We start from the raw sequence: 18,041 nt of genomic DNA on the forward strand, positions 1-18,041 counted from the left end.
ACAACTTTACTTACCATACTAACTCTATGTCTTCCACTCCTTCCATTTTTATCTAGCCTTAGCCTGTCTTTCACGTGATTTAAAGATACACGTGGTTTTTCCAGTTGACAGAGATTAACTGAAAAAAAAGCTGTGTTAATTCTACATCAGCCTCTTCTGAAAGAAATTGTGTTTTAAGCTGCATTTTTGTTACGTTTTGTTTGGTGTATCCGTTTTTAGTTCAGCTCATTTGGGCGTGAAGTTGCCTATAAAACCTGTATGTGAACTCTCAGGTTCTACAAGTTTATCTATAAATTGTCAGGACCTTCCTTAGTCAATATAATTGAGGATTCTGCAAAACGTTTTGCTAATCTGGCTGTTATGAACAGGCATTGATGACTTAATGACTGTAACACAGGGTAAAGCAATTCACTGAAAAGACTTTTTTTCTGAGGTTGATAAAATTACAAGTCCTACTGTTCCACTAACACCCCTCGCTGCTGTGCTCACACCTGTATACCGCACATTGTTTTCAGCTTATTCCTGCAGGAATGACACTTCCCCCACGGCCCACGTTTCTCAGCTTCCTCTGCTCGGGTCCACCTGTGTGAAAGCCTGCTGTGTCATCCACGAGATCCTTCCTGCGTATTTGCCACTCAGTGAAATACAACCTTTTACAACTCCAAAAAAATACCCACTCAGACTTTTTGTTGGGGGTGTAAAAGACCATGCAGACATGCTTTTACTTAGAAAAGAAGAAAGGAAAAAATACTGAGCAGTGATGACAGATTCCTTGTCAGTATTTGATGCAGAACAACATCAATCTAATGAGCAAATGGGATGAAAAATCTAGTTTTTGATGCAAATCTACAAAATTGTGGCTGTCTGAGTTACAGCTTTCTTGACGAGAGTGAAATGTTGTCTATTATTTCAATATATAAAACTGAAATTCAAAATAATGAATTTAAAATTATTCAGACCGAATGTTTAGAAGACAGACAGAGGAAGACAGCATGGGAAACAAAAAGTATGTTGCTGGTTTTTTTGTTATCATGGGTCACCTTTAGAGTTACTTCATTAGTCTCTAGAAATACGTCAAATGGTACTGTAAAACTACAAGGCATCTGACTTCATTTTATGTACTTACTCAAAGAAAGTTGTCCATCCAGTCTCGTCGCTTTTAGTCGCCAGAAGTCCACTGTTGCCATGGTAGGTAAATAAGACAAGCTCCTGCCCTTGTGCCGTCATGCTTTTCAAACATCCATTGGTGCCTATCGTCAGCCAGATGACCTGGTTATCAGGAGAGACCACTCTCACCGGCATCCGGTTGGGATCCCGTCTGATACGAAGAGTATTCCCATTGCTGTCCGTTACTGCTGTAATATCATTATCGTTGCTATAGCTGAAATTGTACAGATAGTCCCCGGTGACTAAACTCACAGTGTACTGGTGAGTACCGTTGACATCAAAGATATAAAGCTCTTGGTCAGTTGGAGAAGCAACTTCGTAAAAGTTCACCGAGTTCAGTAAGGGTTTGTTCTTTGACACAGCCCGTATCCTAATATTTCCCAGATCAGCGATATACAGGGTGCCGTCCGGAGACACAGCTAAGGAGGAGGGGGCGTTCAGTTTGGCGTCTTTAGCGTAGCCGTCTCCGTTTTGGTAACAGTCACAGTTGACATCATTTTTGCAATCGCAGTCTGAGGGTATTCCAGCAACTAATGAGATCTCTCCATCAGTTGTGACCTGTCTTATCCTATTAATCTTTTTTTCATCGGTTTCTGTAATGTAAAGCACCCCGCTGTAGGACACGGCGATGGCGGTTGCTGACTCCAGCGTGGTCTGTACCGCGTGCTTTCCCACCGTGTACTCCACTCCAGGAACCTGGCAATGCATGGGCCTCCCGGCAGCAATGCGAACCTGACGGTTTTCAGTGATCTGCAAAACCACGTTGTTATCCAAAACGTAAATGGAGTTATCCATTGGGTTGATGGCTAAATCTGTAGGCCATTCCAGACGAACCTTAACAAACAGAAGTGTTTTGTTAAACAGTTAACCAGCGCAGAAGAAATGAATTCATTCACCTTCAGTTTTAGACACCGCTGGAAGGGTATTTTTCATGTGCTGTAAGCAATCACGACAACAAGACCGATATGAAAATGGACACAGAAGCTAAAGGTTTGCAGGGAGGCAAAGGGAACAACATTCAGACATCTACTTTATCGGAAAAAAACCCCCAGCTGCATTGGAACCGTAATAGCCCCTCCACTAAATGCTATACTTTTCTGTGTCACAAATCCGTAAATAAAATAAAGATGGATAACAACTAAATACAAACTTTAAGGACAGTACTCATCTTTTATTCGTGTAGTATCAAAAATAACTTATTACCTTCCAGGTTACAAAACACTGTACTGCATTTTTAAAAATACCACTACTGAGGTCCTGCCTCACCTACACAAGCTTCTTGAGACAAACAGAAAAATAAGTTTTTTTGTAGATATCCTCTCATTCACTCCAGCGGGCTAAGGACGTTAGTGATTCAGAAAACATCAACGCGCCAAGACAGTTCGAACAGATCTGCCATTCTCCCAGTATTTACTACCAGACTTAGTGTTTCCTGCTGATAGTTTTGCCGGTCTAAACTGAACTGAACTTTACGGGCAGAAAACTGAATACAGCAGCATTTAGAGCTAAGAGAATACACCGCGACTCATGCCCTTGGAACAGGTTTCCTTCTCCCCAAATTCTGCTGTCACATATCCATTGCGCGTTCCACCCAGTTTTATTTTAAGGGGCCAGAAAGCTGCATTTGCATTTCTAGCCCCAGCTCAGCTTTCCAAATTAGCAGCAGCTGAAAAGTACCTGGCTGATGTGCATGCTGGTATCACAGGTTAGAGGTCGTGCTGAGGTCAGGTCATTGGAGCCAAGCAAAGTGGATATTATTCCATTCTGATCCACTTTTCTGATCATGGTCCCATCAACAAAGTAGATTAACCCGTTCTTGTCAATTGCTATTCCTTTAGTGAAGAGAATAAAAATTAGATTTTTGTGCCAGAGTGAATACATTATCCGTAACTAAGGGCATAAGTGGCATGTATCTAGCAGAAATTAAGGGCAGAAAATACGGTCTTAGGCAGTAAAGCAGCTTGTAAACATATTTTCATAATAAACCAATGTTCCGTGTGAAATGTACTGCTGCTGGTCACATTTGCTGGTCGTTTGCCGTTGTGTGTTGAGAAGTGCCTAGCTTTTAAGTTAACGTGAAACACGGGATAAGTGGGACCAAAAGCAACGCTGATTTTAAATCTTCACCGTTGCCTGCCAAACACATTATCTAAACGAGCATTTAAAAATGCTCAATAACCACGTAAGCCAAATAGTTCCTAAAAGAGCAGCCCAGCTCCCCTGTAACTCTCTTCCTCAATGGTCTTTCCAGCTGGAAAAAATTACTCAAACCCACATTTTTAAGCCAACTGGTAGGCTCAGTAATTAAACATGATCACCCCCCTGGGTCAGAACTTTCACATTATTTTGAAGATTACGGAGGGATAACTCTTTTTACCTTTAGGGCTCATGAGAGTTGCCTCCACCGCCTTGCCTCCATCACCACACCTGGCCTCATCAAAGGGCAGGCACTGCTCCCCTGTTCCTCCTATGACCTCGGCGTTTTTGGTCAGGTCTTTCGCACCCGTGAGCGACCTGGGCCGATAAATCCTGCGCGTGTTTGTGTCGGAAACATACAAATCTCCCGTCACGGGGTCGGTTGCGAGGTAGTATCTGTGAGCTGGGTTGTTGCTGCAAAATGAAATTTTGTATTGCTGTATTGCAATATATCTATGCACATATATTGAATATGCTGTAATTAATTGCACCTAACATCGGATCAAGAATAAACGGCTTCAGTTCATGTGCAGTCATACACAAATAGGTAAACCCGACAGCGATGCTCTAGGCACAGGTAGCACAGGTCAGAGCCCCCAAACCTTTTCAAGTTCACGTTTCTTGCCCGTGTGACAGGCGGTTCAGTCTAGACTACTCATCCTTCTGGGACGGAAGATCCATTTTGTCCGTGCTGCTCGCAGGCCTGTTCCGTGCTCTGTAATTACAGGCAGCTCCTCTCTCTGTAATAGGCCAAATCAAAATCCTGGAGTCTAAAAGCTTTCTGGGAACCTCGATCCAGTTCCACACTTTGCAGCAGGACCCCAGCCCTCGCTTATACTTTGTTGCTGTTATCGGCCTATCTATCTTATTATAACTTATATAAGGCTGCTGGGGTGCATGGTTTATATAATTCATAAACAGATAAGGCAGAGTTCGTATTATTAGTTCACAGGCAAGAGATAAGACATCCTTCATAAGTATTTGTTTAATCCACTGCTTTCAAAGACGTGATACGCATGATTTAATGCATGAGGAAATGTCATCTTTTCCACCGGAGCACCGAGCGGAGCTTTTCTGTTCTTCTTAACTCAGAGTCATATTTCAAGGAACTGTACACATTGGCACAAAACCACTAACTATGCCAACACAGTCTTTATTACAGTGAAAATATATATTGCTAACCATTTTCCCAGAAACGTACATTTTGCCTCTCCACTGGTGCCACATAATTGAGAATTACTGTCTTTTCTCCCCTGCTGGTGAAAACACCAGCCCTGGAGAGTACTTCTTGGGTTGATATATTATGATGTAGAAACTTAACCCAGTGCAGTTGGGATTCCTGACCTAATTTATGGCACAAAGAGCTGAAATAAGGTCATGTAAATACAGGAGGTAATTTCAGATGCTCTCCTAATGGATTGAAGCAGAGTGTCAGAACAGTCGGTCCCACTTCTGATGTTTGCAAAAGTGCTGCTCAGACAGATCTACCAGTCGCGGTGACAGCCAAACATCTGGTTGCAGAATGTTATACTTCACGTTTTGTAAATACGTAACTGTGCTAATGTAACACATTTTTATGTACTGCTACTTGGAAAAAGCAACAAGAGACCAACAGGAACAACTTGTGAACAAATTATGTCTTTTAGCATGGACAGATTTTTATAGCTATCCAATTACAAAAACACAGAGAAAATGTGTTGCATAAATAGGATTTTCTTTAAGACTTGTAACGTGTTGGTTCAGAAGGAAGAAACTAAGTGAAGCAGACTAATGAAATCAAATACACAGTGATTAGCACCTCTTAAAAAGCTCTGCTCTAGAGCCGAGTGTTGTACAGCATGTCTGAAAACAATCAAACGTAGGCTTACTTGAAATTTCTCTGTTAGAAATCTATTGCCAATGTGCTAAATAGCTGAAAGGTATTTTTGAAACCTTACTTTACAGAGAGATCATCTAATATGATCACTATGTAGTGTACAAATTATTTGCACCTCTGTACACTAATTAATTTATACCGATATAGGTGATTACTTTGGTCTTTAAGAAACTTCAAATATAAACACATCGCAAAATGTGAAATGTGGATTTAAATTTTATTTCATTGCAATAAAAATTAAAATCCTTTCTTATACTACCGAAATCTAAAAGTACCTCTCTTCAACGCATCTAACAGTATTAGCTCAATCATATTTTCCAATTGTTGGAATAAAAGGTCATCAAATCCATAACTAATTTATGCCTAACAATTATTTCTTTCTAAAAAGAATTTTTAAAGCTGTTTTCGTCATAGATACGAAAATTTTTCTATGTTCTAATTAACTCCAACAAAAATGACAAAGCTGTTCTTACTGGGGATGAGTTCTCATAGCAAGTAGTGTATCCTCATCAAAACAAAAAAAAATACAGCTGTTAATTTAAGAATATTTTCTCATTTAATGAAAAAAAAATCCCAAACTTTGCATAGGATATTATTATTGAATCAATGTAAACTCTCCAACTTGTCATACGTAGATGTCTAATGGCTCCTTTCTCAGATAACACAACAGGCTTAACTTTAGTGTTTCTTTTCAAGTGAAGATTAAAAAGCTGAGGTAGCTGTAGCTCATAGAAAAAACCTATTAAATCACAGGAGCAAGGCACAATTTGAGGAAATGAATAACTGTCCAGTGAAAACCACATTTATTTTCTAGCCAGAAAACATCCACGTACACTATGCAGATCTCAAAAATAGTAGAGGGATAAGCAGCCAGCAGTTGGAAAGCTGCACAGAGGTTCTTCTATTTCATTGCAGCCTGAAATGATATTAAGCTTCTGCCTTATACCAATAGCAACAAAAGCAAAGAAATAAAATTCAGTCAATGGCAAGTTCTTGACTCATTCAGTGTCGCCTAATCGCTATCTGTAGCTCTGCAAAACATGCAGTTACATACCAACATGAGCTCCTGTAAAGACAAATAACTACAAATTAACTTGTTCTGTCTGTGCCAAATAATAATAAGTGCTTTGAATTCAAAGTGCGCACTCACACAGGCAGAGCTGTAGTGATCTATTTCCCATTGCTTTTATCTTGTAATTCTTCAGCTGTCACATCACCTGCATTACTCTCTATGCACAAATTTTTAAAAAATACCCTTTCTGCTTCAGTCCCCCCTGTCTGCCACTCACTCTGTGCCTTCCAAACCACATACCCTCAAAGCTATTTTTATGTTTTGCTTAACTTTTTTCTGTCTCTCTACAGACTTGGGATACTGCCACAGCTTACAAATGACCTCCCTGTCTTCAAAGTCCTTCTAAAGATTACTCCTCCCATGAATGCCTATCAGCATTAATCACCCACAGGCAGCAGTGTGTATAAAGACATCAGTTCAGCTTGGAGATTGAAAAAATGTTAGGTCACTAGTACATGAGAGGATAAATCTGACAGGCATCGTTTCTCTAATTTAGGGTACAGGCTCCTTGAGGTGGGAGGCGCATCGCCCCGTGCTCCTGGAGCACTGTGGTAAGGGTGAGGAGAGTTGAACGTGTGAACAGATGAAGAGAACTGAACTAGTGTTCACCCCTGTTCATTACTTGGGGAAGGCCTATTTTAGGGATTTTTCATAGTTTTGAGTACCTAGTAATTATACGAAGCCCAAGCGGTCTGCTGGGGGCTGCTCTCCAAACCGCAGTTCACATTGAATTCCCCTCGGCAGTTTGAAGGGCTTTGCCCTGAACTGGACGGTTTGCCCCGCTCCCGTGCAGCCCAGGCAGGTGTGCTGCTCTCCGCAGCATTTCCCAGGGCTCTGCATGGCTTCACGTCGGCAAAAGCAGCTATTTGGTCTCATGGCGCGTCCTGAAGTTGGGCATGGCAGCAGGATTTAGCGGACCCTCGAAGTTTATACATGTTTAATAAAAATCGGCTAAATGAACAGAATAAAAAGCTGCCGGGGGACAGTAAGCATAAAGATGCGACTCTTGGCTTAGGAAGCCCCTGAGCAGCAAACCCCTAAGGCCAGGAGTGGACACTGGGCAAAGGTACGATGGGAGAGAACACTCCAAGGCGTAGCAGACCGCGTCAGGCTGCGCAGCGGGATCCACCCCTGCCGGCTCCACAAGCCCTCCTGCAGAGCGCTGCCCCACCGTCCTCTACGCCTCCTCCTGCCTCAGGAGGAATCCCCGCTCACAGCCGCTGTGCGGGCCCGCGGAAGCGCTGTTACACTGATCTGGGCGGTACAATTGCAGTTTTTGCCACCCGGAGCTTCTGCATGTGTAGGCATGAATAAAGGAGACAAACTTCACCGTTCTCCCTCACCAACTTTTCTTAGGTGCAGGGGGGACCTAGTTTCCGAAATGCTGCAGCCGAGTCTGTGACCACAGTTCTGCCAGAGGCAGCAGAGGATGTTGCTACTAAATCACAGCAAAACAAACATCATTATGCGCCTGTTCCTTAATCCTGTTTGTCCATTCCAAATTCCCATTTTGAGCATAATTCTGTATTCCACCCATATGCCAAGACAATGTCTTATCCAGCTGCAATCACAACTCTGTGATACCACAAGGGATAGAATTCTTTTAAAAGGAGTGGAACAAATGCAAATTAAATGTAATAGTGAAAACCTAAACCCACCAAACGGAAGACACTGCCTCTAAGTCACAACTGGAAAATAACATAAAACCAGCTAGACCGTGCATCAACTCCCAGTTCTGATCATTAGCGCTGATGCAAACACCTTATTTAGTCACGGATTTTTTTGCCTAACACATTTGAAAGATACTTTCTCAAACAGAAACCCCTTCTTCACAAAGAAGAGTGTCCAGAGGAAACTGAATTTAAAAAAAAAAGAGAACCGAGATATGACTCTCTGGGATTTGTTTAAAAACAAGGAAGGAAAACGACTGGCAGCAAAAAAGGAGAGAAAGGGACCAGCGGGGCTGCCGAGACTTACACTGAGCGGTTCTGCCACAAAACCTTGCAGGGTTTCACGTATCCAACAAGATTTTAGCATAACTGGTTTTGTCTCAGCACTGGCTGCTGCAGCAAAGCAACTGTAAGCATCCACTGCCTTCCCTTCTGTTCTTGCCACCACTGTAGCGATGCCAGGACAGGTGAATGTTGCGCTACAATCCTTCTGATTACTATTGATTTTATGACCAGTCTTACGAATCTTGGTGTACTTGAAAATCTTAACTCCTAGAGTTGTGTTATTATAGGAAAATTTCGGTTTTCATTATTAAGAAAAGTCTGCCTTTAAAGAAACAAATCTGTTAAATGTAAGCCCGAAAAGACTCAACTTCAAAAGGCTAATGAAACGAACTCACTTGATACTTCTATAATTTTATTACTTATATGCCATTCTCATCATATTTGGGGTATCTGATTAATGACTGAGTTTTGACAGGATCAGCAAAAGTGCTGCCAGCAAAGAATAGGAGTGAGCAGAGATGAGGGGAAAGCAAAGGTGGGCATACAAAGCACAAAAAGAAGCCTGACGGTGGACAGAGAGTGATGAGAAAAAAGGAACTCTTATCCGAAAGGATGATACAGCCTGACAACTGACATAACTAAAACATATGAACTCATTATTTTTGAAAAATACTCCTCTTTTCTGGTAATACATCTCAGAAACGACTTCTCCATTATAAGCATTCACTTGTTAAAAAAGAAAAAAGAACAGTTAGAAAAATATAAATCTTCTTTAAGGAATGCTTACCTATGTCTAAAATCTTTATTTCTTGGTGGGAGCACGTAAAAAAGAACAGAAAAACATTGTTAGAAAAACATTCAGAAAGGATGTTAAAAGATGAAAAGAAGGCAACATTTCATCTATCGTTAGTGAAGCAGTGAATGACTGTCTTTTGTCCACTCGTGTCGACTAAGTAGGTTAATTCTTAAAATCTACAGAATAATTACCTTGGGCCAATTAAATTCTCACATTTTATGTAAGCATCGCTAAAATCTTTTACCAGGATACAATTTTTTCACTTCAGTTTTAAATAGTTCTTCAAATGGTTTAAAACCTTTGTTCCCAAAAGCATTTGGAAACTCTATCTCACGCAATGACAGGAATCTAGTCAATACTTCAGTTTGCAACTAGAATTCACAACCCATTCGCAAAGATGAGAAACCCCCCATACCTTAGCTCCAGAACACTAGTTACATTTCCAGATGGGAATATCCGCCGAACATAGTTGAAATCCCCCACGTACAGGCTGCCATCTATCCCACAAGCTAAGGCAACTGGAGCCAGTAATTTATTACCATCAGCTTGACCATTACAACTGGGACAGGAGATGCTGCGTCGTCTTCCATTGCCCATAATGCTACTAACAACTGGGGGTTGCTGAGATATAAATTGATTTTCACCGTTTCCTTTGTAGAGGATTCCTGGCAAATAACAGAAAAAATGCAAACCAAAAAAAAAGTTTATAAAAAAATCTGAATGCTCTGAAAACTCTCTATATACGCTCTCTCTACAGTCTACATATACTGAAAATTCTACAAAATCTCTGAAAACATAAAATGATGCATACATATTTTAAATATTCTTTCAGTAGATTAACAGAATTTAACAGACTTTTAATTCTCACTACGTATTTTTCTCACTACAAGTATCAGAACTTCATTAAAACGCTTATAGTTAAGCCACAGACACACAAAGCATTAAATTACCTTGTCCACAAAATATAGTAGAAACACTAAATATAATAGTATTTAAAACCCAAACAACTTTTCAGTCATTCTTATTTTAAAATTTTAATAATGGTTATAATTCAGAATAAAAATTACCATGTTGATGGAAATGCAAGGTGTACTGAATAAAATCAAGGTCTTGTGTTCCTAAATGTTTACAGTTTTGAAATTCCCCAGAACTGATTGAAATTCTAACTGTGTCTATTTTATAAAATAGAAAAAATGTATTTGGAAATTGTATTCCTAAAGTCCTTCTAAAATGAATTACAAATATGATGCCAAATGCAATGTAAAGTGGATTACTGCTGCAAATTGTAAATATTAATTAAAGAGCTACTTCAGAAAGTTGGAGATTGCTTCAATTTTACATTACGAAAGAGTCTTTGCTCAGCTCACCACAAAAATGCACCTCTGGCAACAAAGCCTGCCTCAATACCGTGACTGCAGTTATAGACAGTTATTAAAAATGTCAAAACAACAAAAAAAATGTGGTGCCAGGCCAACCTGCCTCTTAAACTTAATTCTGCTTTGAGGCATGAAAGGAACAATAATTTCGTGAAGACAAAGCAATGTGCCAGCAGTATTTGTCTTCCTTATAGCCTCCACAAGAAATCCGAGAAGAAAAATGTATGCTTTATGTTAAATCTTCAGTCTTAGGAAAAAAAAATGGTGACTTTACAGTGTGTTAAAACGTTGCCGGGACCCTCATTATTGTACCTCCCGATGAATCCACTGAGGTGTATCTACAAACGGGCAGCTATTCTGGTTATGCTCCGAAGTCACAGTATGTCTTTCCGTGGTATAATCCACGTAAACCACACGTCCTTTTGTACTTTAGAGTGATGTGTGTTTTATTGATTGCATGCCCAGCGCTTCAAAGGCAGTTTGGGGCTGAGGGATACATTTCTCTTTTGAGATGCTTGCAAGAAATTTACGATGTATTCCTCTTTCTCTCCTCACTCCCAAAATGCACTCTCTATACTGTAAGATAGGAGGAAAAAAACCCCTTTGTTTTCCTTTTCAAATGTTTTAGGTGTCTCCGCTACTTTTTAATGGTTTAAAATTTAGGAAATTATAAATGTAAAACCAATACATATGATAAAATCGGGAAGAACGAACATGGCTTATGGAAACCTAATGGCAAGTGATCTAAGTAATCTAAATCAAAAGAGGGAGAACATGTTTTTCATGAATAGTTAAAGCCAGAAAACATTAACAGGATATGAAATCCCTTTTCCTATGGTTACATCATTTATGACAATCATGGCACCATAATTTTGCCTGAAATAGCCGAGTTCTATAATTTTCATCAGAGGAATTCCTCAAGTCAGCACAGTGCACTATTGCACCTGATTTATTCCGTCATTACCTTGAAAAATTGGTCCTTCACATTTCTCCTCTATTATCACAGACTAAAAGATGCACATTAGACTATTTACTGCATTAGTTCGGGATACCCGTACAAACACTCTCTGCACTCTCTTCTGAATAAATTTCTCCAGCTCATCCACCTTGCCATTACAACTCTCCACTTCGTTTATTCAATTAGACACACGTCACTTTGAAAAGTCATTACTTGTCAAATGTACTCCTGAACATAATTTAAAGCCACCATCAATTTACCTTGTGAACAGAATCAATCTTATATATGTATTTGTAATTATAGGTCTTTACATTTTCAGAAGGATTACCTTATATACATTAATTTACACAGGGTTTTTTTGACATTTTAAATTAGGTACAATGACACCTTCTCCCTCGATTTGGTTACCTCGGTTTTCTACCAGTGAAGCAATGCTTTAGGTGGCGATTGATGTATCACACAAAAGATGCTCAGGTACTAGTGGGAGACTCCAAGGGACACCAGGTACTGCAAAAGTGACGTTCTGCCTGCTGCATTACTTCTGGGCTCCTCCTTTGCATAAAAATCTAGTCTGACCAACTCCTACCTTGCGCCATGCGGCTGCTTATTTCACCTTTCTTGCATGCTTCCAGCCACATTTTTCCAAATTTCCTCCTGTTCAGTGTTGAGCTGGGGTATACTTAGCGTGGCACCCTCCAGACAGTTGCTGAGTAGCACACTGGACACACTGGCACACCTTGGTGCCAGGGCACAGTTCTTAGAAATGTGTATCGCTCCTCATCTTTTCGCTGACATCAAAAAAGAACTGCTCACTAGCAACTGGACTCTGTCCTGAAACAAGGGGCGTAAACGCTCGTGCTCGGTTCGTCACCTGCCCTGTGCTAAGGTGACCTCAGCATCCCGGGGAGGATTCACTTCAGGGAAGGATTTAAACAGGAGGAGAGCGTAAATGAGTGCTCACCCTCCAGAAGAGACAGTACCCACGTGCTAACTGCTGCGCTGAGCAGCCGGTGATACCGTAACACAAAGAGGAACACCTCCTGTATAAATAAGGAATCAGTATCGGGAGCGAAGAGCTCTCAGTTTGGCAGGAATGTCTCTTACTGCTGTTTGATTGTCATTTACTGTGAAAACTGGAAGGAAAAACATTGTCCAATTGTTAACAAACAAACAGCTAATCCCACCACCACCACATTCAATTGCTTTAGAAATAGCGTCTCCTTAGCATCACTCAACTTTTAAAAACAATTTCAACATTTTTGGGTTGGGTTTTTTTTTTTGGTAAGCGTATCTAACACAGGCCGACACTGATGAAACTATTAACGCATATATATTTATAGGATGAAGAAACATGATGTCCAGTGTAAAGCTCAAAGCATTTACCATATGCAAAGCATTCCATAATTACCTTTTTAAAAATAACAAAGCAAACATTTGAAAGGGAGAATGAGATACCTGAAGTGTGGGGCAGCTGAGTGTTAAAATTAGCAAGAAGGAAATGAACTCCTTACCGTTCTGAACATCCAGTACGTGATGCTTATCCAACGTCCAGCCACCCATGTTGGAGGCATCCAGTTCATAACCCTGCAAAACGGCAGTCCGCTTTTCCCAGAGAGTTAGATCCAAGCAAGACTCATACTCATAACCGACAGACACTGAAACAACAAAAAATGTCCTCATTAAGTATAGGAAGTCGTTCCAGAAGAAGAGTTTCCAGGATGTGACTTCCTTCAACTACGCGCGTTCTCCTGCTCTCCCAGGCTACCTGAAAATCCCTGTGGCTTCCTTAGATGTATTGAAACTACTAAAGAGAATTCCAAAATAATTTTAAATGCAATCCCGGGTTATTAGAGTAATTTTAGTTATGGAAAGTAAGTGGATTAGGACAGGTATAGAGGAAAGCCATTCTGTGAAGTACGTCAGAACGCTATTGTGCTGCGCTCTGAAGTACGAGGAGCGTGAAGCCTAAATACCACGCTATATTATTAGGCTGGAGGCTATTTCATGGAGAAGAACTAGAAGTGAAAAATCACTGGTTTCTTTTTCCTTTTGAAATAATTTTTTTCTTATAATTCAAAGTTTAGATTAGTATTTTCTAATATATTTTATACCCATTATTATTTCTCATCTTACTCAGCTAAACATTTTGGACTTAATGGATACAAGTATTTGAGACGCGCTTCCTGATTTTGAAGACAACAGTAAAAATGCAAAAAAGCTTCCGTAACACACATACCAACAGCTTCAGATAATCCATAGACTCTCTGGTTGTATGCATCAGTTTTATCCCATATGAAAGTGTAAGCCAGATTTGGGGATGCAGGGAACCATTTCTGGAAAAGTCTTCCCACTACTGCCACCATAAGATGAACCTTCATTAAATTAAACGGTATGACAGATTGGGTCATAGTAATCTTCAGAACAGATTTATATCCTGCAGCCCTGGAGCTTAAGTATGATAACTTCAAATCCGTTCCTGGTATTGTTGTTTCCTCATGAAGAACCTAATGCATTGGTAAGAAAAAAATACCGTATTTGAATGATTTTGAAATTAAACAGAACAATGCAGCTATCACAAAAGGAGGCCTGACGTAATGCTACACGACAACCCATTAGAGGAGGTATCATCTAAATCCAGCCTTCATTTAATGTAAAAAAAATATATAAATAACTAACAATATTTCACCTTTTTGTCTGGAAAGTGAAGTCTAAATTCTTCATTATACTGAAGCTGCTTAGTTGATTCTTTCTGCTGAAGGATTTCAAAGATCCCTCCTTTATTTTAATGAGGGGAAAGGAAGCATGCAGGAGAGGGAAAACATTCCCAACTGCTTTTTACCAAGAGGCAAAACAGGCATCTTTCATCTAAGTGAAAATAGCCCCTTCTGCTGCTGCCACCCACGACCCAGCTACGGATACATAATAAAGGCAGCAGAGCCTCTGAGCACCGCAAAGCTTCAGAATTGGGTTGGGATGTCTAATTGCTCCTGTAGAAGCGGGAAGAACTTTTATGTGGTTTATTATTTGCATTACCTGTGGATTGTAAATACTTTGAACTAGAGTATTCTTCCATTTATTTTGAAGACAGATAAGCAGGATGCCTCAGGGAAAGCTTTTCCATATTTCCTGATCAATATTCACTACTCAGACATCAGCTCACCACTTTCTCATTTCAGAGAGGTGCAATGATTCAATTTTATTTTTAAAAAGGTTCCTCCCCTCCTCTACCTTGTCTTTTCCTCTGAGCTGAGGAGCTTTTGTGGGTGATGGATGGATGTGAAAGGTTTCTGTGGAATATGGATGAAGACAGCCTATAGTGTCCTATACCTCTGTCAGGACATAAACACTGACAGCCAGCACTTCAGGTGTGCACCTACCAACTATCCCAGCTTGCTGGGGGAAAAAAAAAAAAGAAGAAAAAGAAATAAAAAAAAAGAAAAAAGTATCTAAACATATTTATAACAATAATATTTCTCTGGTGGGAAGAGAGGGCAAAGGATGCTGAAGGACAAGCCCAGAGCCGTGGTGGTGTCAAAGGAGCACTCTTGGGGAAATAAATTTGGAAAGCATTATTTTACTTTCCTGTCTCTTAGTCCTAAAGTCTTAAGACCAAACAGTAATTAGTGTTGGTGGAAAGCAGACTTCAGGGAGAGCACTGCCACAAGTATTAGGCATGAGACTTCAGTGGGATGGAAAGCTGGCTACTAAACGAGTGTTAAAGTCAGCCCTCTATGCCAGGGAAACCCTCGGACATTGCTTTTGAACAACTGACCGTCTGTGCTGAATAGGGTCAAATAATGGGGTTTATGCTCCTGAGGAGGGCAACAGGTGCTACGCCGTCTCCTATGTTAGCACTTTTGGTGAGATATAAAGAAAGATTGATACGGTATTAATTATATCTACCTCCTCTCCAATAACAGTAACAAAAAAACAGAAATAGTATTTCGACTTTTTGCCTGGCATGAATCGTTATTTACATCTGATACACGTAAACATAAAACTCTTCTTCTCCAGTAAAACCATAGTAGAGCTGTAGGAAATAAAGGAGGAATTGGAAAATATTAGAACTATGAAATTCAGATTTATAAATTCTTAATTTTCGAATGTTTCTTCTTCCCCACCAAGAACCTGCCATCACCGAGAAGAAATTACAAGCAGCACCATCACTTGAAGGAGGGGAGAGTGGCATCATTTCTGTTTGTAAATCTAGTCTGCTCTCCCTCAGCCCAATATACTCATGGTATCTAAGCCAGAGAACAAGCAAATCTTTTGTATGCAAACAAACCCCCCTGCGCCCAGAGAGAAGCGATTGTGAACATGCTCCTTTTCTAAGACTCTGAAGGAAAAACACAAACCACCCGGGAACAAAAGCCAAATTCCTCCTCAAGACATCAGCGGGACTCTCATATACTGCACATTAAAACTAGTCTAACAGATGGAGGTCTCTGTAAGCAAGAGGAGAAAAAGAAGTAATACACGGATAATAGGACACAATTTAATGGACTTCACTGGTCTCCTGTTATGACCATTGCTTTTTTTACAACTGCAACTGCGGAAGAGCAGCGTTAAACACTTAGGTGGTCTTCCAGTACTCTGGGCTGAGATAACAGGCAATAAAGAGGACACCTTGAGGTTTCAACTTCCAAGAAATTCCACTGTGTATTTGGATTACTATCAAATTAGAAACTAGGACACTCATGCAGTTCTTAGTGAGGTTTAAAACAAAATCCAAAGCCCTGTTACTAGTTTCTGCAGAAGGCTCAAATATCTGCTGGAAATCCAACTTACGACTTCCTTCTTTCCATAAAATATCCCCTGTAGTAACTTATTTTCTTGAGAACTTTAAAAATGTAGAGGTAAAGTTACGCAACTCAATCTCTCTCCCAGAATCAAGCATTACAAAGAGAATTAAACAGCTTAACGTTCATCAGAAAAGTTAAACCATCAGGCACAGCAGAGAGCATCCCATGGGTGCCATGACAACACATCAATTGTAAAGCGATCAGGAAAGTCACCGGGTATAAAAGTCACATCAGGAATCACCAACAGAACCCAGCTGTCTGTACTTTCCCTTTTTCAGATGGAGTATCAAACTACCTGCAGAAAGGCTGATACCCTAAGGGGACTGAGTTATAGCCCAACCACCAAATTCTAACGGTTGACATTTTATTTATGGATGACCAAGCTTCTTGGAAGGACAGGTAAGAAATATTTAACCTACAGGACTGAGATAAGGGTCACCTCAATTTTCACAAAGACAAGAGTTTGTTCTCCTGAGAGTTCAAGCTGGCAACTGAGTCACATAAATTGTGCAGGGCTCGTCGCCTCTCATGGCCAGCAGGACTAAAGCTGTGCAGACTCCGGAATGCCTTCCTGCTCCAAAATATAATATGATTCCAGTGACATGCTCTGATGGTATTAAGAGCCCTGAATAAGGAATTTAATTCAATTAGAGGGAAAATTGCCTGCTGTATTGCCATTTGCCATGATTTTTTTTTTGGCACAATGAGCAACTTCAATAGAGGATTTGAGAATAAATTTCACAAGTGAGCGCAAACCTTGGTCCTAATGTCAGAAAAAGGTTCTTTGCTGAGAAGTAACAGCTGAACTGCTGCATTTAAGTGTAGTACATCTTGGTTTGAGAGGGGTAAAGATGGCGTTTTCAGGTACGGCCAGATATTGGCAACTACTGATATTACACAAAGGTTGAGATCAAGGAGTACTAAAATTATACTTCTTTAAGCAGGAGCTGAAACTGCTCATTTCAAGAGGGGAAAAACTTTTCCTTTAAAAAAAAAGACTTCCCCTAGAACTGAGGCTCTTAAATGAACTTATGAAGAAACACCCTGAACAATATAATGCAAGGAGAAATGAAAAGGGGAAAAATATTCGTCTTTTCTAGACTTCAAACACTGCTGAGATACCACAGAGAAGAGGGATAGGAAAGCGCCGTACACATGTGGAAACCTTAATATGCGTCTATAAAAGAATAAAATCAAAAGCTGCATATAAAGTTTCAAACAGAAAGCAAGAGAGAAGGAAACCAGAAAATGTGCTGGAAAACAAGGACACATAAATAGAGATATTTGGCTCTGAGAGTAGTCTCCTTTCTTTTTCTCAGTACAAACTTCCAAGTTCTGGAGATTTTAGCTAAGTGAAATGATGATGCAGCATCCATGCAAAAATGTAACACTTAGACAGCCTATTACAGTGCCTGTTTAACTGATAAAATAGGTTAATTTCTTTGCTGAAGATCTGGCCACCCTGACGTTAAAACACACATTTTTACTGTCACCGAGGCCCACATTTTATCCTGAATTTTCATGGGTAAATACGTTTTGCCAACTTCTGCTCTATAGTATCGCCGGTAGTGGGTGTCAGTCAGGGGAGAGGAACCTTGAACATACAATCTGAAGGAAAATTTCTCAGTGTTCGTTCTCCCACACACTTTGAGGTGATAGAAACAAGCTGCTTGGGACCTGCAGAAGGCATCTTGCAAGTGTACGTAACAGTGGATGACAGAAGTTTAGGAGAAGGAAACTCTCAAAAACTCGATTTCAGAATCGCTCATTGTGACTCACGTGGGTTTCTGCCAGACCACACTGCAAGGTGTGGCAAACCGACAGGTATCGCATCAGGAAAAAG

General features: G+C 40.3%; 1 protein-coding gene and 1 long non-coding RNA gene across 7 annotated transcripts in view; one reads left to right on the forward strand and one right to left on the reverse strand.

The window, feature by feature from the left end:
- Positions 1–1,121, forward strand: part of LOC119153205 — a 36,044-nt gene extending 34,923 nt beyond the window's left edge. Inside the window, exon 7 of the long non-coding RNA XR_005106087.1 lies at positions 516–1,121. This is a non-coding gene — a long non-coding RNA (uncharacterized LOC119153205). The remainder of the gene's footprint in view (positions 1–515) is intronic.
- The window catches only part of TENM3 (teneurin transmembrane protein 3), a 323,322-nt gene that overhangs the window by 31,911 nt on the left and 273,370 nt on the right, over positions 1–18,041 (reverse strand). For 4 of the 6 annotated variants that reach the window (XM_037399302.1, XM_037399292.1, XM_037399283.1 and 1 more), the window contains 7 exons: positions 13,633–13,900; positions 12,908–13,051; positions 9,478–9,727; positions 9,054–9,074; positions 3,545–3,777; positions 2,845–2,999; positions 1,127–2,001 (listed from right to left, as the gene is read on the reverse strand). In XM_037399302.1, coding sequence (XP_037255199.1) covers positions 1,127–2,001; positions 2,845–2,999; positions 3,545–3,777; positions 9,054–9,074; positions 9,478–9,727; positions 12,908–13,051; positions 13,633–13,900 — 1,946 coding nt within the window. The remainder of the gene's footprint in view (positions 1–1,126; positions 2,002–2,844; positions 3,000–3,544; positions 3,778–9,053; positions 9,075–9,477; positions 9,728–12,907; positions 13,052–13,632; positions 13,901–18,041) is intronic. The other 2 variants (XM_037399311.1, XM_037399273.1) reach the window with 1 other exon arrangement.

Source organism: Falco rusticolus, chromosome 1 (assembly GCF_015220075.1).
Source record: "Falco rusticolus isolate bFalRus1 chromosome 1, bFalRus1.pri, whole genome shotgun sequence".
NCBI classification, from domain to species: Eukaryota; Metazoa; Chordata; class Aves; order Falconiformes; family Falconidae; genus Falco; species Falco rusticolus.